General features: G+C 49.7%; 1 protein-coding gene across 1 annotated transcript; it reads right to left on the bottom strand.

Moving 5' to 3' along the window:
* Positions 1-20677: 20677 nt before the first annotated feature.
* Nkx2-2 (NK2 homeobox 2) lies at positions 20678-22984 on the bottom strand. The gene is made up of 2 exons (XM_090352772.1): positions 22362-22984; positions 20678-21372 (listed from the first exon to the last, which is right to left on the bottom strand). The coding sequence occupies exons 1-2, from the start codon at positions 22618-22620 to the stop codon at positions 20810-20812; spliced, it is 822 nt and encodes a 273-aa protein (XP_090208898.1). The 5' UTR covers positions 22621-22984; the 3' UTR covers positions 20678-20809.
* Between the last annotated feature and the right edge of the window lie 1143 nt (positions 22985-24127).

Here is a 24127-nt window from a genome sequence, read left to right as displayed (position 1 = left end):
GTGCTGAGGGCACTTCCATGCACCCTTCCTGATTTCACACACACCATCCATGATAGCAGGCAGGTAAGGAAAATGGAGGAGGAGTCTGAATATGAAGACACACCTGTGCTTCCTGCCCTCCATATGAAACACAGGAGCTGTCATACAGCTGGTCTCTACCATATCTATGAGCTAAAATGGTAACTGCTAAGACTGTACAGTGGTCCCTGATAGTTTATACTATAAAAGCTAACGTATGTATTTTATTTGTAACCATCCCCATTTACCATATAGCCAACAGAGTATGGAGATGAAGATGCCAGCTCTGAGCTGGCATGGCTTTGAATCCCAGAGCTGTGACTTACTTGCCATCTTGAACAAATAACCTAAACTTTTCTATGATTTTTTTTGCTCCATCCATGAAATGGGTGCAGTAAGTCCTACCACATAGGGGTTTTGTAAGGATTAGATAAATTAATATGTAGAAAGTATTTTTGTTGTGACTATACAAGACATGTTCATTATGATGGTTGAAAATCATTTTCCTTTAGTAGAGAGGGACTTTGATGATGCTGTCACCTAGAATTGGCTTCAGGATATCTATATGTATAAAGACTGTAAAGATGCCACTTCGTGTTGCTGGAAATGAAATTATCACACTTACTCCTCCCCTTCTTCAGTACTGAGAACTCACCTGACCAGGGAAGGGCAACTCAGACAGTGGAGGGATGGCTGCAGAAGCAAGATTTTGGAATGGACAGGTTGTATTCTGAGAAACCCTCTTCTCAGTCTCCTTTGATTCCAAATGCCTTCTCACGAAAATCCAAACTATTCTTCATTTTAACTTTCCCCATGGCATTTGATACTTATAGTTCATGAGCAGCTTTGGCCCTTTTGTAGCAAGTTCTGTTTGTTTTCTTATCGTGAAATATTTTGCATTTTGTGTTTGGGTTACAAGATCGTTCAGTTCTCCAACTTCTAAACAAACAATCCTTGCCCAGCCCTTGACCTTGTTTCTCCGGGAACCAATTAGAGAACCAGGACTTATAACTGAGCCAGGATCTTCAGTGCCATCCTAGAGACAAGGAAAACTGAGGCTATGGCTACCTCTGGCATGTGCTTAGCTGTTCTGAGGTCTAGCTCCTATGCCCTTTGGAAGTTCCTATTGATAAACTTACCTATTGAAAATTGCATCTTCTTCGGAATGTTGTTTTTATTTTTTTTAATGGAAGAGCTGGGTACTTATGGCTCATGCCTGTAGTACTAGCCACTAAAGAGAATGACATCTGAAGGTCACAGTTCCAAGTCAGCCTGAGAAGGAAAGTTTGTGAGACTCTCACTACTCCTGGCTTTTTCTATGTATGTGATACCAAGGAATTGAATCCAGGAATTCATGTATGCTAGGCAAGCACTTTACCACGAGGTCAAACTCCTGGCCCAGTGAGATTTTTATCTCTCTACTTAGCCAGCAAAAATCCAGAAGTGGAGCTGTGGCAAGTGATAAAGTACTAGTCTAGAGTAAAAATCTAAGGGATAATGCCCAGGCCCTGAGTTCTAGCCCCAAAATCAGCACATTTTTTTTTAATGGAAGAGAGCTAGGCATATTGACACATACCTGTAATCTCCATACACAGGAAGCAGTGGCAGGAAGATTATAAGTTAGAGGTCAGTGTGGACTCCATAGAGTCCAGCCTACCCTGATCTAGAAGACTTAGTCTGAGGGGAAAAAATGTGGAAGAGGAAAGACCAGGGTCCTTTAGCCAGGAAGAAAGACAGCTCACCTGGCAGACTCCCATCTTCACTGTTGATGTTCTTCAGAGTTCTCCCATCACAATGGTGATGACTAATCTATGAAAAGTGACATTTTAATTAACACCTTCAATTTCCACTACGCTTTGTGGGTTTTATAGCATTTTCCTATTTTCTTTTAGCAGCAGGGAACGCTGATTGAGTATGTATCAGGGCTACTGAAACCATACCCTGATTCCCTAACAGCCGAGCTGGGAGAGGAATGAATGCAAAGAACTCAACCCCACCACCCACTGAAAGAAAATCTAGAAAACTGGACACCAGGGTGAGAAAGAGGCGATAGGTTTTAGCCCAGACGAAAAGGCTTTGGAGCTTAGGCTGAGGATACATCAGCGAAAGCTGGGGAGGAATTGGGAGGGGTGCAGAGGATTCCACCTGGGGTGGCAGTTCCATGTTTTAAAGCAAATATGCATGGAAATACATGTATGAAGTTTTATTTATCTTACAAAGTTTCAGATAAAACCATCAGGACGGGGAGGTGGGGGGAAGAGACTGAAGACACAAAACTAACTGTAGCTGTTGTCAATCAAGTAGGCTGAAATTGGTCTAGATCTCCTTTCCCCAGGGCCCATAGGGAAGACGGTATGTGCACAGTGACATTCATCCCAGCAGAAATCATGAGGACCAGGTCAATACTCTCTCCATTGCAAGAGGTCATGAGAGGGAGGTGTAGAGATGTGGAGAAATCATCCCACTGTCATCAAAGTTAGTTTGACCTCAACTTGAGTCAGTTGTTCACAGAGCTGGGACCTTTAACCAGTACTAGACACTCACATAATAATAATGCTAATAATAGGGAAAAAATACTTAGAGCTAGGACCCTGCACCAAACACTCATGGTGTGGCACTATTAAAAGGAGAAGCTGGGTGCCAGTGGCTCACAATTGAAATCCTAGCTACTCAGGAAGCTGAGATCTGAGGATGGAGGTTTGAAGCCAGCCAGGATGGAAAGTGCATGAGACTCTTAACTACAAAAACAAAAACAAACAACCCCCCCCCAAAAAAAAAAAACAGAAGTAGAGTTGTGGCTCAACTGGTAGAACTAAAGCCAGCTTTCAGTACAAAAGCTCAGGGACAGAACCAGGCCCTGAGTCCCAGCCAAAGGACTGGCACATACAAAAAAGAAAGAAGAAAGAAAGAAGGAAGAGAGAGAGAGAGAGAGAGAGAGAGAGAGAGAGAGAGAGAGGAGAGAGAGAGAGAGAGAGAGAGAGAGAGAGAGAGAGAGAGAGAGAGAGAGAAGAGAGAGAGGGGGGGGGAAGGGAAGGGAAGGAAAAGAAAAGAAAAAAGGAGAAAGGGTGATTCTCATTAAATTTTGTCTACACAGTGTTAAGTGTCCAGGTGTGGTGGCTCACACCTGTAGTCCTAGCTAGTCAGGAGGCTGAGATCAGAAGGTAGAGCTTATTTTTTTTATTTTATTTTTTATTGTTGGGGTAATGTATAGAGGGGTTTACAGTTACAAGAAAGAGTTTTGAAGGCAACTAGGATAGAAAAGCCTGTATGATTCCGTCTCCAACCCAGGAAGAAAAAAAAAAAAAGCAAACACCAACAGCAAACACCTGGTCTAGAGTCATAGCTCATGTGGTCTTGAGCCATGTACTGGGGATGCCTTGAGTTTAAACCTCACTACCACCAAAAATAAGCAAATAAATAAATAGTGTAAACTATGATTTTTCAGAAGCACAATTATAATCATTAGTGAATTTTACATTATTGACAACAAATAATCTAATTTTAGGAACAATCTAATTGTAATTTCCTGCAAGACTGAAATTGAATTTATGATCTTTCTCATCCTCCCTCCCTCCCTTTTTCCCTTCCTTCTAACCCATGGCCTTGTGCTTATTAGGCAAGAGTTCCACCACCTGTGCCATGCTTCCAGCTCCCTTTGCATTTCAGGGTCTGTTTTAGATAGGATCTCATGTTCTTGCCCTTGCCAGCCTAGACCATACCCTACCTACTTATGACCTTCTATATAGCTACAGGCTCATGCCTATTGGTTGAGATGGGATTTCACTAACTTGTTGTCTGGGCTCATCCTCCTAATGTCTCTTCTGAGGAGGTATGATTACAGGTGTGAACCATGGTATTTTGTATTGAGTAATTTCCTTTCACATAAAAAGTCATCTGGAATAGGTTGATAATTTATATCTCACATTTCTGTCTTATTTTGTCTGCTTATTTGTACATGCCTAACCCTGAGGCTTTTTTGTTTGTTGGTTGGTTTTTGTTGTTGTTATTGTTGTTGTTTTGGTTGTGGGGCTTGAACCCTGGGCCTGGGTGCTGTCTGTCCCTGTGTACATTTTGCTCAAGGCTAGGGCTCTAGCACTTTGAGCCATAGCTCCACTTTTGGTTTTTGAGTGGTGAACTGGAGATAAGAGTCTCATGGACTTTACTGCCTAAGCTGGCTTTGAACCATGATCCTCAGATCTCAGCCTCCTGAGTATCTTGGATTACAGCATGAGCCACCAGAGTGGGAGGGTCTCTTTCTTGTGGGATAGACTTATGTTTTTCTAAAAGGGCTGGATAAAGTGGGGTTTCTTCTCTTCTATTCTTCTACCTCATGAGGACATGGCATTTGTCTCTTCCAACAAATAGCTAATGCTATTTTTGTTAGTTATTATTGTTGAACAGATTGTCTTCCTCCTCAGGGATACTGTATTTGATGGTGTCTGTTTATAATTCTGTTGGTTATTCACATTGCCTTTGAATAATTTATTTACATAGTTTTTATACTTATTAAAGCTTGAACTGTATACAAAATGTATAGTGTAGTTACTTTAGCTGCAAGGAAATGGTCCCTGCTACCTTTTAGAAACAATTAAAATGTTCAGCAGAGAATCTAAGATGTCCATGTTTAATGTAAAAGTGTGTTTTCAGAATATGACACAGACTTAAACAGCTTCATTCCACTGCTGTATATACATTAAAACCGGTGTTTTCAAAATTCATAAAGGTTATATTGTAGCATAAGTATATAAATAGCACAACAAACAAACAAACAAAAATCCACTCTTGCCTGGAGGCATGGTTCACGTGGTGGAGTTTGAGCCAAGCAACTGTATTGGAATGTGTGGCACAGTGTACATGTTGTAAATGTTGGGGGGTAAAATGGGGGAAAGTGCTAAGAATGTGTAAATACGCATCACCCATAATGGTTACCGGTTCATTCTTCTGCACTGATTCTTTTTGTTGTTGTTGTTGTTTTGATTGTCAAATTTTATTTTAGTTTTTTTTAATCATTTAACAAAGCAGTTTATGAACCCAATGTATTTTTATCAGTGTCACCCCTTCAATATTCTCACCCAACTCTCCCCTTCCCTCACTTTTCTTAATATTGTAGGATATGCGTTGAATCCTTTTTTCTTTTGCCAGTCCTTGGGCTTGAAATCAGGGCCTGGGCACTGTTCATGAGCCTCTTTGTGCTCAAGGCTAGCCCTCTATCATTAGAGCCACAGCACCACTTACAGCTTTTGTTTATATGGTACTGAGGAATTGAACCCAGGGCTTCATGCATGCTAGACAAGCACTCTACTACTAGGCCATATTCCAAGTCCCTGCACTGCATTCTTGATGTCCCTGCCCTCCCTCCATCCCCCTCCCCCACTTCTCCTTTCTTTGTGATCCCACCCCACTCCTTTCAAGTACCCGATTCCTGTTTATTCATTTTGTTGAACTTTGACCCTCTAAGGAATTATACTATTTGAAGTCTCTGTTGAATCTACTATATTTCTATTATTTATATACCTCCTAATGTGTATTCTTATTAGTTCATGGGATAATTTTAGCTTCTACATATGTGGGTAAATACACATCCTTTGTCTCTGTGGGCCTGACTTCTTTCACCTAACAAACTTTCCCAAGTCTTTCCATTTCTTTATGGAAGAAAAGGATACAATAAAATTTTTTTCTAATGAATGAATAAATACAATTCCATCGTGTGTTTATACCACATTTTCTTGATCCATTCATCCACTGAGGGGCACCTGGGCTCATTCTGCACCTTGGCTATGATGAAGATGCACAGAGTCCTAAAGCATTCGCTGACTTGTTTCCAGCCACAGAGCTGAGCTTGAGTCATAGATCCATCCTCCAACCTCACACATAAAAAATGAGGATTCTGCCTGGTGCCGGTGGTCACACCTGTAACTCTATAGCTCTCAGGAGGCTGAGATCTAGAGATTTTATCTCTACTAGAAGTGGAGCTGTGGCTCAAGTGGTACAGCACTAGAGCACTAGCCTTGAACAAAAGCTCAGGGACAGCACCCAGGTCCTGAGTTAAGACCCCAGGTCTGCCACCAAAGAGAGAGGAGGGGGGAGGGAATGAGAGAGAGAGAGAGAGAGAGAGAGAGAGAGAGAGAGAGAGAGAGAGAGAGAGAGAGAGAGAGAGAGTACGCATTGTCTTGTTTATCCTATACCCTCTGCATTTGAACTCTCCAGGCTGCTCCAACAAGATGGATTTTTCCCCCATTTCCTCATTTGATTAATTAACCCAACTATGATAATTGTTTCTGCCTTCCTGTGCCCAGGCAGCCTCTCCAGCCTGAGAGACATGTCTCCATTAGAGCCGTTCTGTGCAGCAGCTGGGCTGGGGAGGGCACCAGGCGCCTGTGTTCATAATTGCTTTGTCTAATTGCATAGGATCAGAGTGGTAAACTTTAAAAGCGTGTTTGTATGAAGAGTGCTACTGCAATTTGTCTTGTTAAATGATGTTCCCCTGTTGCTGATACCATGCTTGATTTTATGAAATATCATCGAGCCCATAGGAAGGAGTGGATGGGCCGTGGGGAAGGGTTAACTTCAGAGCAGACACTGCAGTCCTCTCCCAACCTCTTGCCTGGCCTGGAGACCACAGATCTACCTTGGGTGACATTGTTTCCCCAGGTCAGAGCCCATGGTGTCTTTAGACACTGAACCTTAGCTGTCACAGAAGGCAGCCCTGCCTTCCAATGGCTTACCTGCCCTAGAGAGGCACAAGCCCACACGGGGCTCTTCTCCATGCTCTCCCCAGTGGGACTCGGTGGCCCTGCCCTTTATATAATCTAATTATGTGTGTGTGTGTGTGTGTGTGTGTGTGTGTGTGTGTGTTTACATCAGTGCTGGGGCTTGAACTTGAACTCAGGGCCTGAGTACAGCTTTTTGGTGATAAACTGGAGCATCCCATGGACTTTTCTGCCCTGGCTGCCCTAGAACCACAATCCTTAGAGTTCAGTCTCCTGAGTACCTAGGATCAGAAGTTTGAGCCACCAATGCTTGGGCATGAATTTGTCTTTCTGAGAAGAGTTCTACAGGCATCTCCAGTCCATTATGGGACCTTTGCACATGAACTGCTAGCACCTTCAAATAGGAGCATCCATTGTTCTCTAAGCAGAGCAGTCTAAGGGCTGCCTACCACCTCCCCATCCCAGACACAAGTACCAATAAGGTAGCAACCAATACTTATACTATTATTATTTGGGGAGAGTGGTCCTGGGGCTTGAACTCAGGGCTTGGACACCATCCCTGAGTATGAATATGTAGATATATGTATATGTATGTGTATACATATATGTATATGTATACACATACATACAATGTGTGTATGTGTGTGTATTGGCTTAAGGCTAATGCTCTACCACTTGAGCCACAGCTCCACTTCCAGTGTTTAGTGGTTCATTGAAGAGTCTCATGGACTTTCCTGCTAGGACTGGCTTTAAGCTGCAATCCTTAGATCTCAGCCTCCAGGGTAGCTAGGATTATAGGCATGAGCCATTAGCACCAGCAAAATTCAGTGTTTTTTTTTTCTTGGTGGGGAACATTTATTTTCAGCTCTTTTATTCCTTACAAAAGAATATTGCCCAAAGTTTTAAAAAAACCTTTGAAAAATATACATCATAGTGTTTTAAAAACATTTTTATTATTCATGGAATTTGGCTCATCTGAGGCATTTATGAACAGGTCATTAAAGATGTAGGGAGAATCATATGTTCTAAAGCCTTGCTTTTGGGCCACTTTTTCCAGAATGAGCTGGAAGTTTCAGGAGAGCTATCGCACAGACAGTGAGGGGCTGTGTGCGGGGCTGTGTGATTGACATTGTACAGGGAAGAGAGAAGGGACCGTGCAGACCTTTCTTCTACAGCTGTGTGGTATCCATCAATCTTCTAGTACTGCAGCCACTGGCCCTGTGTGATTATTTGATTGGTGCTGCTGGTCTTGGGGCTTGAACTCAGGGCCTGGGCGCTGTTCCTGAGCTCTTTTGCTCTGCCACTTTGAGCTACAGCTCTACTTCTAGGTTTTGAGTGGTTAATTGGAGATAAAAATCTCCGAGGGACTTTTCTAAACCAAGCTGGCTTCAAACTGGGATCTTCAGCTCTCAGGTTCCTGAGTAGTGAGGATTACAGTGTTAGCTACTAGTGCCTGGCATTATTTGAAAAAAAAATGTTTTTCTGCTTAAAACGGAAAGTTTCTTCTTGATGCACCAACTTAGATGTTTCTATGACATGACTGATCACCAGCCTGGCACAAAAATCCGAGAGACTCTCTTATCTCCAATCAACCACCAGAAAACCAGAAGTGGAGCTGTGGCTCATGTGGTAGAGTGATAGCCTTGAGCTGAAGAGCTCAGGAACAGCACTCAGGCCCAGAGTTCAAGCCCCATGACCCACAAAAACAACATTCCTGTCAGCGTGTCCATCTCCAAGGCTGGTGTTCCTTTCCTGCTCACCCAGGCACTGGTTGCCTGTCCCTCTGTATTCATTCCTCCTCCCCCAGCTGCAACCCCAATGACGCTAGCCTCCCTCATGTCTGTGTTTGGCTCCTCACTTCCCCACCTCCTCCCAGTCCTTGCCAAGGAAGGGTGAATGATAGCATTCCCATTGACAGTAATGCAGTGACATATTCTTCGTCTTCTTCTTTGCCAGTCCCAGGGCTTGAACTCAGGGCCTGAGCACTGTCCTTGGGCTTTCTCAAGGTTAGAGCTCTACTGCTTGAGCCTCAGCACCACTTCTATGTATGTGGTATCGAGGAATCGAACCTGGGTCGTTGTGCATGCTAGGTAAGCACTCTACCACTAGGCCAAACTCCCGGCCCCCATCACTGGGATTTTAAAAAAATTTTTTGGTCATGGGGCTTGAACTCAGACTGGGCACTGTCCCTGAGCAATTCAGCTCAAGGCTACCACCCAAGCCCCACTTCCCATTTTCTAGATGTTAATTGGAGATAAGAGTCTCAGGTCCTTTTGTTCCAGGGCTGGCTTTGAACCTTGATCCTCAGATCTCAGCCTCCTGAATAGCTAGGATTACAGGCGTGAGCCACCACACCCGGCATCATTGGGATTTGAACTTAGGACCTCTCACTTGCTAAGGAAGCACAAACTACTGAATCATGCCCCAGCCCATTTTTTCTTGCATTAGTTTGTTCTGTTTTGGTTTTTGTTTTTAAATTGAGTCTTGCACTTTTGTCCCGGGGAAGGCCTTCTCCCTACAGCCTTTTGCTTAGTTGAATTACAGGTTTATACTACCACCTCGGCTTGCTGAGAAAAGGCCTTGTAAACATTTCCTTCAGGCTGGCCTCAAATCTCAGTCATCCTGATCTCCAGAGTACAGGCATGGACCACCATGTTTGGATATTTGTTTTAAAGCAGTAGAAACAAATACGTTCAGAGAGTGTAAGTAACTGACTTGTCTGATGTTGCACAGGGACACAAGCCATCTTCTGATGCCTGGTCCAGGCTTCTTGTCATGGTGTGTACTGTGATCTGCTCTTAATTGATACACGGTTGGTTTGGCATCACTGCGCCTCTGTACCCAGATGCCATTGAGGGAAGCAATTGGAGTAGAGACGCAACTGAAGCCACAGTTTCCTCACCTGGAAGTGGCAGGGAGAAAGTCATTACAAAATAACGTTAACATTTCTTCTAGTTCCGTGTCAACATAGTTTTTGGCTTGTCATTCATTTCATAATGATTCACAGACCATGTTCAGAGTTCCCCCAGCTTTGTTTTGGGGGAGACAATCAAGCATTCTAGCAAGCTCCATACTGGTAATTGAACAGAAGTTCATTTGTAAGGAACATGTGGAGCCCCACCTTTGGTTTGCCCACCGCAGTAGCACGACTGTATCCTGCCAGCTCGTTACACAAGCAGAAATTCAGAACTGACAGGATGTTCATGTTAGAAAATCAGAAGGGATTCAACATTGGAGACACTGTGAGCCAAGTCCAGGAGAGACAAGAATGGGTGCTACTCACCTGTGCCAGAGGGGGCATGGAGCAGGCGCGGGTGGCCCTGAACCCTCCAGTCAATCCACCCAGTTAGGGGCTCCTCCTCCTCCTCCTCCTCCTCCTCCTCCTCCTCCTCCTCCTCCTCCTCCTCCTCCTCCTAGTCCTCCTCCTCCTCCTCCTCCTCCTCCTCCTCCTCCTCCTCCTCATTATCATCATCATCTCTCCAGCCTCTACCACAATAACTGTGCAACTAAAAGAGCGCTGGCTGCAAGCAGCCCCGGGATCCTATGAGACCTTTAGAATTCGGAGTCAGAATTGTAGTTCTCAGGATATGCTCTCTTCAGATGCCGTGGCCACGAGTCCCTGAATGGCTGCAGGGAATGTGAGCCTCACATGTCTACAGCCTATCAGGGGCTTGGAGAGCGATCCTGCCTTGCCCGGCACCCTGAGGGAAAGAAGAACTGGACTTCACAGATTCTCAGTCTATATAGAGGACAAAGAAACAAAAATCCAAGCCCCTGTCCACAGGGACACAGAACCACCATGGTGCCCAGAGGGTCTGGAAGTCTGGGCAGACAGGATGTTTGTTGGTGAAGGAATATGGTCACCTGAAACTCTGGGACCCAAGACAATATAAGTGGGGGTCCCCAGCTGCTCCCCCTCCACCACCCAACAACGCTGTTGGATTCCATCTGACATCACACAGAACCAAAGGACAGATTTCCACATATGACTGACTATTGAAAATCTGAAACCCCAAGGCTTAGAACAGCTGCTTGTTTCTGGGGTGAAGGTGGGAGTCAGGGAATGATTCATATTGTTTGCTGAGGGAAAAGCTCACTTCTGTGGATTTGCCTCACTTGTGAATTTTTTCTTCTGTCCATCATGGGGCTTGAACTCTGGGCCTGGGTGCTGTCCTTGAGCTCTTCAGCTCAAGTTAGTGGTCTACCACTTGAGCCACAGTGCCATTTCTGGTTTGCTGGTGGTTAAATGGAGATAAGAGTCTTGCAGACTTTCATGCTGGGGTTGTCTTTGAACCATGATCCTCAGATCTCAGTCTCTGGAGTAGCTGGTGTGAGCCACCATGCACGCTTTAGAAAAAAAAATTTTTTTAAGCAGAACTGTAGTTTTGAGCCCAAGTGCCTGAATGAATTCCCCAAGGTGAATGCCTTCCTGTGTGCTGGGGTGTTCGGGAGAGGAGCTGCCTGTGGTCAGTTGACTGCTTTCTTACCTGCCCATCAGCTGCAGGGGCTTTGCTTACCCTACTTGCATTGTACTCAACGGTCTATACTCCACTTTCCCCACTGCTCTCAATAACTGGGAAAGAAGGCCGGAGAGGGGGAAGGTCAGTCTTAGTTCTTAAGCCAGCTGGGGCCACCAGAACAAAACCAAAGTTGTTTGAACTGCACTCATTTATTTCTCTGGGTTCTGGAGTCTGGCCATGTGGGATCAGAGTGCAAGGCAGTGTACTAGGTCCTGAGCTCCTCACCTGGGCTTAGAGACGCCACCTCCTCCTCGGGTCTTGGTGTGGTCTTCTTCCCACATGCTTCTGCGTCCTTGTGTGCAGCTGGGTGACCTCATGTCAATGGAGACACCTGGTCTCAGAGTCATTCCACGTCTCAGTCATATTCTAAGATCTGGGGGTCAACTTTAACATATGCATTTCTGTGTGTGTGTGTGTATGTGTGTGTGTGTGTGTGTGTACGTGTGCGAGCATGCGCGCGCCCGTGCACCTGATACTGGAACTTGAACTTAGGGTCTAGGCACTGCTTGTTAGGTTTTTTTGTTTTGTTTTGTTTCCATTTAAGGCTGGCACTCAACCACTTGAGCCATAGCTCCACTTTTGGTGGTTAATTGGAGATACAAGTCTCATGGATTTTCCTGCCTGGATGGATTGAGAGCTGTGATGTTCAGATCTCCGCCTCCTGAGTTGCTTGCGTCAAGACGAAGGCAGACAAACCTCAACTCCATGTCGTTCCACTGTGCCCTGTCCTGTCCTATCCCTGAGACAAGGGTCCACACATACTTCATTAGAAAGAGGATCCCCAGAAGGACCAAAGGAGCAGGGAAATTGTGGCAAACAGTCCAGGTGTTATGAGCCTGTGAGGGAAGCCGGGCTCAGTCCTTCTGGGAAGTTCTGGGAGACAGGGCAGAGCTTGCCTCTGGGTTGTGTGGCCTACAGATTGCAGAGGGCAGCCAGGCTATTCATCCAGCAATCTCATCTGAAACTGGCTAGAGCCCACGAACTTCCCAGCACCCGCCACAGCCCCAATGTGAGGCACTCTCCTGTTCCATCGCACAGACCTGCAGGTGCCAGCTGGAGAAGGGTGCTGGCCCCGTGGGAAGACTGGGCACAGTGCAGACACAGCTGTGGTCCCTGAACATCTGCCCTCCAAAGGGTTGCTTTTATGCTTGGAGAAGCCTGTGTGTCATTGACTGGGATGGATCAGCTTCTTTATTTTTTTCCTCCTCCTTCTTTTTTGTGCCAGTACTGGGGCTTGAACACAGAGTCTGAGTACTCACCCTTAGCTTTTTTCCCCCCACTTAGTGCTGGCACTGTACCAATTGAAGGACAGTTCTGCTTCTATGATTAACAGGAGGCAAGATTCTCATAGACTTTACTGCTTGGGCTGGCTTCAAACTGCAACCTGAGTCACTGGGATTACAGGTGAGTCAGCTGGTGACTGGCTACTTGTGAAAGGCCTCAGATAAGCAGATGTGTTCTTCCTCTACTACAGACACAAACATCTGCCCATCTAAGTTCTCTCTTTCTATCTTCATTCTAGGCATGTTAGTTTCACCTAGAGATACTGATAAGTTACCTCTTCTGCTTTGTAGTTAGCAGACTTGGAGAAATGTGGAGAAATCTGGAAGTAAAAACCAGTTTAGTAGCATACACATGTAATTCCAGACCTTAGTACTGATTGTATGTATGTAGGAGTGTGTGTGTATGTGTGTATGTCCTCAGGAATGATTGTAGCTGGTATGCAGGTGTGGGCATGCATGCATGAGAGCATGCACACACGCACACTAGTACTCAAGACCTTATGCTTTTGCTTGGCTTTGTCCACTCATACTAACACTCTATTGTATTGCCTAAGCTATACCTCCAGTCTGGCATTTTGTTGGTTAACTGAAGGGAATTTTATGGACTCTTCTGCCCAAGCAGATCTCAATTTCCCAAATAGCTAGGATCAGGAGTGAACCACCAGTGCCTGGCATGCTTCTTTCTTTCTTTCTTTCTTTCTTTCTTTCTTTCTTTCTTTCTTTCTTTCTTTCTTTCTTTCTTTTTTCTTTCTTTCTCTAGTCTTGGGGCTTGATCTCAGGGCCCGGGCACTGTCTTGAACTTTCTCAAGGCTAGTGCTTTACCACTTGAGCCACAGCACCACTTCTAGTTTTTTGTGTGTGTATACCTAGGAATCAATCTCAAGGCTCCATTCATGCTAGGCAAGCATTCTACCACTAGGCCACACTCCTGGCCAACCTAGCACTTTCTTAAAGAATGTCCAGCGAAACAGGACAGACCTTTGGCCACTCCTGGGAGCTCTTTCAGCCTGTTTGTCTGACCAAGAGGCCTTGTCTCAGAGAAGGGGCAGGTTGTGGAGATACTCAGCAGGCTGCTTAGCAGATTCGTAAGGAAGGTGGTGGTTTTCAGTCTTCAGGCATGGAGAGGGGGAATCAGAGACCTGCCTCAACATTATACCTCTTGTTGAAGAGGAGCAAAAACACCGCAGGTGAAATCAAGCTGTGAGGAAAGGGATGGGATTTGTCCAGCTACCTACAACTCTCAAGAGATGTCACTCCACGCTGACACCGGTAAGTTCATTGGGGACACAACCCACGACCGTTTTAATGGTGTCAATAGCTCGGGCGTCAAGCTCCTGCGGGAGGAAGGAAAGACAAGATGGGGCGAATGTCGACAGCCTCTTGGTCACACTCAGGATTACAGCCCAGAGGTAGCGTCAGTCACACCGCAGGCGTCTTTTCTTATCCAATGGCGCCACCCCGCGGGCAATGTTCAAACTGCAGCCTGCCTTCCTACCCTCCAATCCGACCGCGGGATCATAATTGCTTGCTTATTAAGTATGGAGATGCACCGTTGAAGCTGCGAATGCCTTTGGTGGGAGGAAGTTCCAACGACATTCAGGCCCTGGTATTTCTCGGGGCGGAAGGAGGGGAAGGAGGGTGTTAGGGGGACCCCAGGAGGAATGTGGAGAAAGGTCATCCTCTCCACATCCAGCTTTCTCAGAAAGAGGAGGAGGTGGGAGGCAAAAGCCGCGGGTCTTTTCCACCCCCAGGTACCCAGCAGACAGTCGGGGTTACCTGCCGTGTTCTTAGCTAGAGAGGCAGCCTAGATCCCAGAGGCCCGGCGTCGGGGCGATGGCTCCCTCTGGTGGCCATAGGTGGCCACTGCGACCTTTAGCTGCGCCCCAGGAAAGGTGCGGCTTTCTAGGTGGTCAGCTGCGGGTGTCACTAGATTGGATGTGGAGATGATTTAGATGTGGATCTCCGGCTAGATGGTAGGGGAAGGTTTCTCTTCCCTAACCTCCATATTCTTCTCCCCCATTCACACACACACACACCACACACACACACACACACACACACACACACACACACACACACACGCACACACACTCCCGGGCCAGAACTAGAATCCCTCTTCAGCATCCCTCCCCATGTCCCCTGACCCCCATTGCACAGAGCTGCGCACCGTGGGGTCCCCCACAGGGGCCCACGCCGTGTTTTCCTGCCAGGGGACCGCTCAGGACTGCGGAGCCCGCGCTCTGGGGCTGCTCGTGCCTCCAGGGCGTTCTTGGATGACCAGTTTGTCTATGCTCAGGGAAAGTCGGGGAAGGGGTGAGTTGGAGCGGTGATGGGTGAGGGTGCGGGCGAGGGAAGGGAGGGGTCGCTGCGGGGCGTGGGGGGCACTTGAAGTGCTCTCACTGCAGTTGTGAGCGGCTCCCTCCTCTACCCCCATGCTGGGAGCGCAGCTGGGGCTGCCCTTGGGTGCCCCAGCCGTAAGGGACCTCACACACACACACACACACATACACACACACACACACACACACACACACACACACACACACACACACACACACACACACGTCAAGCTCTTCCCAGGGAGAAGCTTCTCCCCAGGACCCAGTGGGAAGCGCGGGAGGGTAGAACGCGGGTGCCTCCTGGCGGAGGCAGAGGACACACACACACACACACACACACACACACACAGGCCTGCGGGCGGTGCACGGAGCAACAGTGGTTCCACGTTTCCCCCATGCGCAAGGCCCACATTCCCCTAGTAGCTCTGATCAGGCCCATTCGCCTCTTTCATAAAGATGTCCGGGAAGGAAACCTAGAGCTTGGTGTGTGTGTGTGTGTGTGTGTGTGTGTGTGTGTGTGTGTGTGTGTAACGGCAGACTGGTGGGAAAGGTGTGTGTGTGTGTGTATGTGTGTGTGTTGGGGCGTTGGTGAAAGCAATAAAACTCAGATCGCTTCCTTGGCGAGATAGCGGCGGCTATAATGCGCCCGAGGGGATCAGGGGTTTATTTGCAGATCCTGGATAAAAGATGATATATCGACACAGTTTAGAGTGTCACTGCGACTGGCCTCTCAGGAAGCCACAAGTACATATTTCCTGAAATACCACCCAACACAGCATCTAATCCACAGGCCACTTCAGCCCGGGAGTGGAACTCAGTGGCTTGCAAGTTCACGCCTGCCATCCAAGTGTTCAGTGGGCCCAGATGCCCGGAGAGTCAGGCCCAGCGCCTAGACACTCTCGCCCTTGGCCTTTGTCTTGAGTCTAAGTAATCACTTAGCGATGGGCCTTAATAAATACGTCTGAGAACTGTCCTTATGCTCGGTAAATATTGGATTAGCTTTTCAATGACCAGGCTCTTGAAAAGACTCGAGAAATCCACACCAGGTCTCAACTAAGCCCAACAGTCAATAGGTAAGGAAAATAAGTTATTTCCATGGCCTGGGTGGAGAGTGATTGAGAAGAGGGAAGTTCTCATTCCTATGGAGTTATCTGATTCTTCTAATGATGATGCCAGCATTAAACAAGGAGGGGGGGGGGAATACCCGATCGGATTAATTGGAATTTCCACCAACTCAGCTCATCAAAGGCTGACTAGAGGAGAAACTGTCTGGGTTCTCTTTTGACTTCCACAGCTCAACCTGAGCACTTTTTTAAAAAATTTTCTTTCTTTCTTCTTTTTTTAAAACCATATACTATTTCTTTGGGGGCTGCTTATGGGGATTTTGACCTGGCTATTGTAGAAAGAAACAGAATGACTCAAACTATCCTCGACTGCCTGGTGCCAACTCAGGCACTTAGGGAAGGTAAAAGGGGGGCAAAATCCTCATAAGCCAGGCAGTGCTTTCCACTAACCTGCATTTTGCAAACAAAAGGAGGAAGGAGAATAAAGGAGGAAACCTCTGCCTCCACCGTGGGGAGGTGATTGGAGGAAGTTTCTCCAGGCTTTTCCCTTGCACCGAGATTTTTGCAATCCCCTCAAAGAAATCCAAAATGAAGCCCCTGGGGTGGTCAGTGGACTGGAGCTGGCCTTCCCGGTCATCTAGAGAGAGGCCATGGCTAAAAATGGGGCTGGGCCCCGCAGAGGTTTTCAGAGGCTTTCCTGGCCAGAAATAGAAGAGTAACTCCATCCTCTGATGCTGGAACCAGAGGGCCGGATTCTCATGTACTCTGGAGTGGCAAACTCTGGCGGACACAGCACCAAGCGGTCCCAGGCATCCCAGATGCTCCAGTGGTTCCAGCCTGGGAGCCCAAACACAAGCCTGGCCTCCAGTTCCGCACAAAGTGTGTGTGACAGGAGTCCTATCCCTAAAGTACACATCTCACCGACCACAAAGAGAGAGAGAGAGAGAGAGAGAGAGAGAGAGAGAGAGAGAGAGAGAGAGAGAGAGAGAGAGAGAGAGAGAGAGAGGATCCAGATCTCAGAGTCATGGGGCCTAGGCGGGGCCAGAGCCCTCTGAAGCCATCAAAGACAGGGGTGGCTTTTTTCCCCTCCTCCATCCTCCTCCCCAATAGATATAGCACGAATTTTTAATGCGTCTTCCTTTCACAGACAACAATACAGGGTTTGAAAGCCGGACACAATTTGGGTTTTGTGCCTGTCCCTCCTCGCGCTCCCTCGGCCCAGCTGGCCATATGGAATCCAGCATGGAGTCCGCGGATGACAAAGGGACCCAGTGACAGGCCCAACAAAACCCCAAGGAGACTTCTGCCTGACTCCGGGATTCACTGCCTGCGATAAGCGCGCTGAATGGTGCCGGGTGGGGTGGGGGAGGGCGGGCCCCTTCTCCCTCTTCCCGTCTTTCTGTCCCCTGCGATCTTTTCTCTGTCCCCTTTTAATATGCACGCCTCTAACATCTCCAACTCCCAGCCTTCCCATTGTGCGGTTTTGTGCGGCCTGCTGTAGATTGGGCGAAGATAGACTGCCCGAGCGGACCCTGCGCCCGGGGCGCTCCCGGGGCGCTGGGGTGAGGGCCACACAGGGCTCTGCTCGACTTTTATAGACTGCCAGAGGGGGGGGGGGAGAGAGGGAAGGAGAGAAAGAGGGAGGGAGAGAAAGAGGGAGGGAGAGAGGGAGAGAGGGAGGAGAGAGGGAGAGAGGGAGGAGAGAGAGAGAGAGAGAGAGAGAGAGAGAGAGAGAGAGAGAGAGAGAGAGAGAGAGAGAGAGAGAGAGAGAGAGAGAGAGAGAGAGAGGCGCAGAGGCAGGCTTCGGGCCCACCTCTTGGGTCGCGGCAGTGTCGTGACGCGCGCACACCCAGTCTGCAGACCGCTGGTATCCAAATGCGCTCTCCGCGCGCGCACACTGGAAACCTGCACGAGTTGGAGCGTTCGAATCCCCTTTCTTCCTCCACGGAGGCAGGCCTAGAGAACCCTTGTGACTATTCATGGCCCAGGAAGAGCTGGGGACTAGGGTGGTCAAAAGCATCTCTGGTTTTCCAGAGTTGAGGCCAAACCTCAACCTCCTGACAAACCTCTCCGAACCCCTACTCCCCACACAGGTGGCTGGGGGCTACAGACAGTTACACTTGCGATGGTGAGTGGTTGACATCCAGAGCAGGGTGGGTGACCGATTATTAACCACAATTTTAATTTGGGGGAGAACTATATCTGGCTGTTTATAAATACCTAGACAAACCCCCAAAGATTTCCAAGCCAGTGGGAAGAACAAAGGGGGACTTCTAGTTTTTCAGCATGTAGGAAAACTGTCCTCTTCCACCTGCTGAACTTGGATGTGGGAAGGACCTGGAGGCGGATATTAGGGAGATTTCCTGCCCTCGATTATCTAGGGACTGGTGCGCAACGGGGGAATAAAGTGTAATCACGTCCCTGGGCGCGTTGCGCTGAGTGCTATTGACGCGCAGATTTGGTCACACGGATAATCATGTTTGCTTTAGATATTGAATTAAATCTGATCATGAACTGGCGGGAACCAGAAAGTCATCGGGGACCGCTCCCTTTGCCCGGCCTCCTCTCCTCCCTCCAACCCCCCTAGCCTTGAAGATGGAGCTCCGCAGAAAACCAGAATTACTATTTCCAAATGGGCTGGTGTTCCATCTCCGGGCGTTTCAGAGCTCCCACCGGGCCCAGAGCCACAGAACCGCGGCTATTTTCCTGACTGCGTAGATTCAGGAGAAAGGTGCACCCCCCCCCGGTCTGTCAACCCCCTCCTCCGAGCGGCCACCTGAGTGCCGGCGTCGGCGCTGGAGGCCGGGGACCTGGCTGGGGTGGAAACAACTCTACAGAGGGCTACGACCGCTGGCCCGCTGGCGGAGCCCCGGGCTGTTTACCCACTTCCGGCTCCCGGGTTTCCCAAGCCCGGAGGTCCGGGCGCACCCAATCTCCACTATTTTAACCATTCGTCAGACAACCGCGCACCCGAGGCCGGCCTGGGGGTGGAGGGGGGCACGCTCTACCAAACGCTGGGGGAGGACGAGGCAAAGGATCCAGTTCCTGCCTCGAGAGCTGAACCCAAAGATGGGGGAGTCACGGGAAGGGAAGGCTGGTGGGTCGAGGTTGGCGGTGAGTCGCGCTCTCAGCCCACAGTCCCACGAATGCGCCCAGGACCCCTCACGTCCTCCCCATAGCCAAAGCCTCGAAACCACCTCTCCACCCCGCTCACACTCGCCCCCAGGCCGCGCCCAGGCCTTGGAGTGGGCCTTTGGGCCTGCACCCCATCCGGAAGATTTTTAAAAAGGGGGGTGGGGAGTGGAGAGAAACTGAACAGTGTCAACCTCGGGGATTCCCCCCCCCCCCTTCAGCGCGAGGTAAATCAAACGCAACAAAGTGAAAGTCATCGAGTGTAGTGGCTTCAACAGCTTTTCAGGCTGAAGGAGCCACTCGTTGATTTGGGAGGGCGGGCGGGAGGGCGGGCGAGGGGGGCTCGCTATCCTCGCCTTTGCGGTTCTCAAAGTCACTTTTCCTTTTTGGACTAGGACTCTGCTGCTGGGGGGGATTCACACTGCACGCGAAGCCCGGGCCCAGGCCCGGGGATCAAAGGCCATCCTGGACTCCCCGCCAGCCGCTGGCAGGCTGCAGGCCGAGCTCTAGCGCTCCGGCCCCCGGTCCTAACGCGGGGTGCAACGGTGGTCAGTCGGGGTGCGGCCTGGCGGGGAGCGCCTCCAGCGTCCCGGTACACCTGACCACCCAGCCCGGAGAAGGACACAGCTCGTGGGTCCTGGGCCAGAGGTTTCCCGCCCCCAGCAGAGCGACAAAGTTGACAAACGGGAGGGCTGTGCTTTGTGTGTTTGTTTTTAAACACAGGATTTTTATTAAAATTCTTACTTAAAAAAATTGAAAGCTTTCAGCGCCCGGCGCTCTGGGGCGGGGAGAGGAGAGGACCGTGCGAAGCTGCTGAGTTCTAAATTCTGGAGCTCAGGACCCAAGAAAATGGGGCTTTTCGCCTACATACTGTTTTTTACCCCCTTTTTTCCATATTTGAAAACTGTTCACACGGAACAAAACAAAACAAAATTAAATTAAAAGAAGAGAAGAAGAAACTGGGAGGGGGGGGGAAATGTAGTAAACCAAACATATCCAAACCAAAACAAACCACAAAGAAAGGAGTCAGGCCTGGAGTGGGGACAAGGCCCATTTCTGAATGTCATTTTTGGCAACACCATCACCGATATTTACAACGAAAAGCGACATCTGCCACCAGTTGTCAGAGCGTTTACACGGCCATACATATTGAGCATTTTCTTTCTTTCTTTTTTTTTTTAAAGACAGAGGGAGAAAAAAATCCTCTCAAATCTTTAAAGTCTCCCCCACTTGCTTTAAAGACGACTGACAATAGCGCTACTCACACCGACATATTTTTTTGTTTTTGTTTTTGTTTGTTTGTTTTTTTTTTTTTACAAAATTCACGAAAGCGGGGAGGGGTGGGATGGGGGAGTTGGTCTTTTCCTCATTTCAAGTGAAGTGAACGCTGGGATGGTTTGGTTCCCCCCGGGGAGAGGCAAAGAAGCGAAGCTGCGCAAACATTCTGTAAACACGGCTTAGAGTTCAACCCTCTCCAAAGGTTCAAAGGAAGAGAGGGGTGGGATGGGGCAGAGTCCGACGGCTGGAATCTGCCACTCCAAAGGGGTAGGGTGGGAGGGGTGCCGCGGGCAACCTCTCGGTGCCTCCCCAACTGGAGCCGAGAGTCAACTCGACCCGAATAATAATTATAATAATAATAATAACCATCGTTAAGGACCCAGTTCTCCTGGCCACCGCCGCCGCCGCTGGAGTGGAACCTGGGCCTGGGGAGGGGGTGGCCGCGAGTCTTGGAGGGGGCGGCGCTCACCAAGTCCACTGCTGGGCCTGGACCAGGGGGTGTGCTGTCGGGTACTGGGGGGTGCTGGCCGAGCTGTACTGAGCGTTGTATTGCATGTGCTGCAGCGATTGCGCGCTGTAGGCCGAAAAGGGGATGCCTGCCTGGAAAGTAGCGGCTGCCAGGTCCTGGGCTTTGAGCGCATGGCACGGTTTGCCGTCCCTGACCAAGACGGGCACGGCTACCCGACGCGGCGAGGGCAAGGGCGTCACCTCCATACCTTTCTCAGCTCGGGCACGCTTCATTTTGTAGCGATGATTCTGGAACCAGATCTTGACCTGCGTGGGGGTGAGGCGGATGAGACTGGCCAGGTGCTCGCGCTCGGGCGCGGACAGGTACCGCTGCTGCCGGAAGCGCCGCTCCAGCTCGTAGGTCTGCGCCTTGGAGAAGAGCACCCGCCGCTTCCGCTTCTTGCCCGCGTCCCCCCCGCCGCCGGGGGTCTCCTTGTCGTTGTCCGGTGACTCGTCAGCCGAGGGCTCAGGGGACTTGGAGCCGGAGTCTTGAGGGGGTGCGCCAGCCGCCAGCCCGTGCACTGGGGAGGAAGAGGGTGGAGAGAGAAAGGCGTCAGGCGTTTGGAAGCCCAGGGCCTGGACGGAGGGGAAGGGGTGGGGTGCTCAGACCTCTCACACCCGGGTTTCCTCTGCTGGGGAGGGTGGGGGGGCTCTGGTCCTCGGCTAACCCGGCTGACTTTGCTCTGATCCCCTGACCGCTTGAGGAAGTCGTCGGGGTCGCCCAGGGTTTAAAAAATAAAAATTAAAAAAAGGGAGAATCAAGAGGAGTGAGGGCCCCGGGCTGGGCTCGCTTTTGTAGGGGTTCGCTCCCGTAGGGGTGCACATTTAGTGGAGGAATGGAGCGCGTGGGAGATCCTTGAGGGTTAAGGGCTCCGGCCTCCTTAAGCTATTTCCTCTCTGGAGAGACGTGGGCAGATTTTCAAAAAGAAAACCTCCACAATCCCAGCATTGATCAGCTCAGCCATTTAAGGCAGGGTTTTTTTGGGGGCTTTCGGGCTTTTTTTTTTTTTGCTTCCAGTCTTCCTGGACACCCCCAGCACCGCACAAAGCATCCTCTTATGATGGCGCAGAGGGGGCAGGGTGAACTACTTATACCCGGGACCCCGGAGCCGGACCAGACTCACTGGCTGGCTCCAATGTGCGCCAGGCCAGTCCTTTCTGTGGTCAAGAGTCCGGGGGTCTCCGCTGGAAGCTCTCCGTGGGGTTGACGTCTGCGATCGGCCCTTGGAAGACATTTCCCTTTTCTGTCTCTTTAACTTCTCAAGTTGGGGGAAAGAAAAAAAAAATCTGAGATCATCTTTGGCCAGGAGATGGAGCGTTTGGAGAAGGAGGAAAGAGGCTATTGGAAACAAGTGTTTAAAAATCTTTCTTGGGACAAGGAGTGAGCTTGAGAAACCCTCCCACCCCCACCCCTCACCATCCCCCATCCCCCCAGCTCCCTGGGTCCAGCCCGGGCTGCAGCCGCAGGGAGGGGAGCTCGGGAGGGCTGAGGTTCAGTTTCGCTACTTACGGGAATACTGGAGGCCCTCGGTGCTGGCCAGCCAGCGCGTGTAGGGGTTGTCGCTGCTGTCGTAGAACGGGCTCTTCAGGGGCAGGCTCTGCACGGCGTCCAGGGCGCCCTGCCCCAGAGGCCCGACCCTCTTGGCGGGTTCCGGTCCCTCGTTCTCCTCCTCCGGCCCCTCGGTAACTGAGCCTTCTTCATCATTAGTATCCGGCAGGTCCAAGATGTCCTTGACCGAAAATCCCGTCTTTGTGTTGGTCAGCGACATGGTTCGGCACCCCGCAATTTATGCCGGTAAAGTTAAGAGAGCTTCACTTGGTCAATCCGTGGCGCTTTCCCCCAGCCCTGGCGGGCGAGGAGGAAGAGGGGGGGGGGGAGAGGATGAGAGGGGGAGGGTAGGGGGGATGGGCCTCAATTATTGGGGGAGTAATTATTATTTCAGAAAAAATTAAAATAAAACAAAACAATGACGGAAAGGGAAAGGGGGAGAGAAAATAAAAACCCAACCCAGAGCCACTGTCTTCTCCGAAAGCAAGAGGAAATGGACGCAGGGAGTAGGCGGCCGGCGCGCTGTGCGCCAGCCCGACCTTAGTTTGTAACTCCAGGAGAGGTGCCAAGGCGCGGTCGGCTCGGGCTCCGGCGGCCGCTCGGCGCACGGTGGCGGCTGGTGGCGAGGAAAAAATGGGCCATTGCCCGAGCGATCAGTCCATATAAGGCTGGGCTCCACTCACGAACCTGGGGAGGGGGGAGGGGGAGAAAGAGGGAGGGAGGAAGGGAAAGAGAGAGGAGGGAGGGGGCGCGAGAGAAGGGAGCGAGAGAAGGGTGGAAAAAAAACGGGGGGGAGAGAGACATTAAAAACGCAAAGGTTGGCCACGTGTGGGCGGGTCTTGGGAGTCAAGTGGATGAAGACAGTATTTGCAGATGTGAAATTGTGGGTTTTGGGGAGCTCCGCGCTTTCAGCCAACGGCCCTCTAGAGCAAGATGAGAGGTGTAACGTGTCAATTAATTGCAAAGACGGGGGAGAGCCTTTTTTTTTTTTAACCCAGTATTTACATACAAAGAGCCACCGCGTTGTTCTGGAGACCACACACTTGAAAGGGCCGTTTTAACAAATTGCATCTTAAAAAGAGATGCAAGGGAGGGGGGCTGGTAGAAACAAAACGAATGGGAGGAGGGAGGAGGGAGGAGGGAGGAGGAGGAGGAGTGTGAGGAGGAGGAGGAGGGAGAGAGAGAGAGAGAAAAAAAAATCTTCTTTTAACATTTACCGGTTCCTACCTTCCCACCTCTGCCTGCCTGCCTGCCTAGGGGCCAGTTGGACAATTGGCGATTCGTAGAGCCTTGGGGAAAGGGGAGGGGGGGTGTGCGGAGGGGGTGAAGGCTCAGCCTCAGCCTCAGCCTCAGCAATCTCTCCTTCCCATCGCTGGTGTGTTCCCTAAACAAGATCCGGTTCAAATGGCAAGAGCCCAACTTCTGTAAGCCTCCTAGGTCAATATTTTGGTTGAGGCTTAAGGATGAGTACTAGAAATGACAAGGCAAGTAATTGATTCTAGTTAACCGCGCGAAAGAACCCGAAGTCCTGGAGAGGTCTGGACCCGGGGCGGGCCAGAGCCCCCCAGCGAGCGGCCCACCCCCCCTCCAGTCACCCTTTATTTGCTAAAGACTCATTTATTTCCCTCACCCCCCCCTTCTCCGCCCCCGATTTCTCTGCAGACACCAAGGACTCGCAGTTCACTTTCTGCTTGGCGGGCGGTCCAGGAAAAGGAGAGAGCTGGGGT

This window comes from Megascapheus bottae, chromosome 18, assembly GCF_031878675.1.
Source record: "Megascapheus bottae isolate mThoBot1 chromosome 18, mThoBot2.hap1, whole genome shotgun sequence".
Lineage (NCBI taxonomy): Eukaryota > Metazoa > Chordata > Mammalia > Rodentia > Geomyidae > Megascapheus > Megascapheus bottae.
Note: the sequence above shows the minus strand (reverse complement) of the source record. Positions and strands in the feature narration are given on the sequence as shown.

Bases quoted from the DNA above. Each gene is read 5' to 3' on its own strand.
- Nkx2-2 (XM_090352772.1), bottom strand. From the start codon at position 22,620: ATGTCGCTGACCAACACAAAGACGGGATTTTCGGTCAAGGACATCTTG. The intron at 21,373-22,361 runs GTAAGTAGCGAA...CTTCCTCCCCAG, and splicing joins CGAGGGCCTCCAGTATTCCC to TGCACGGGCTGGCGGCTGGC.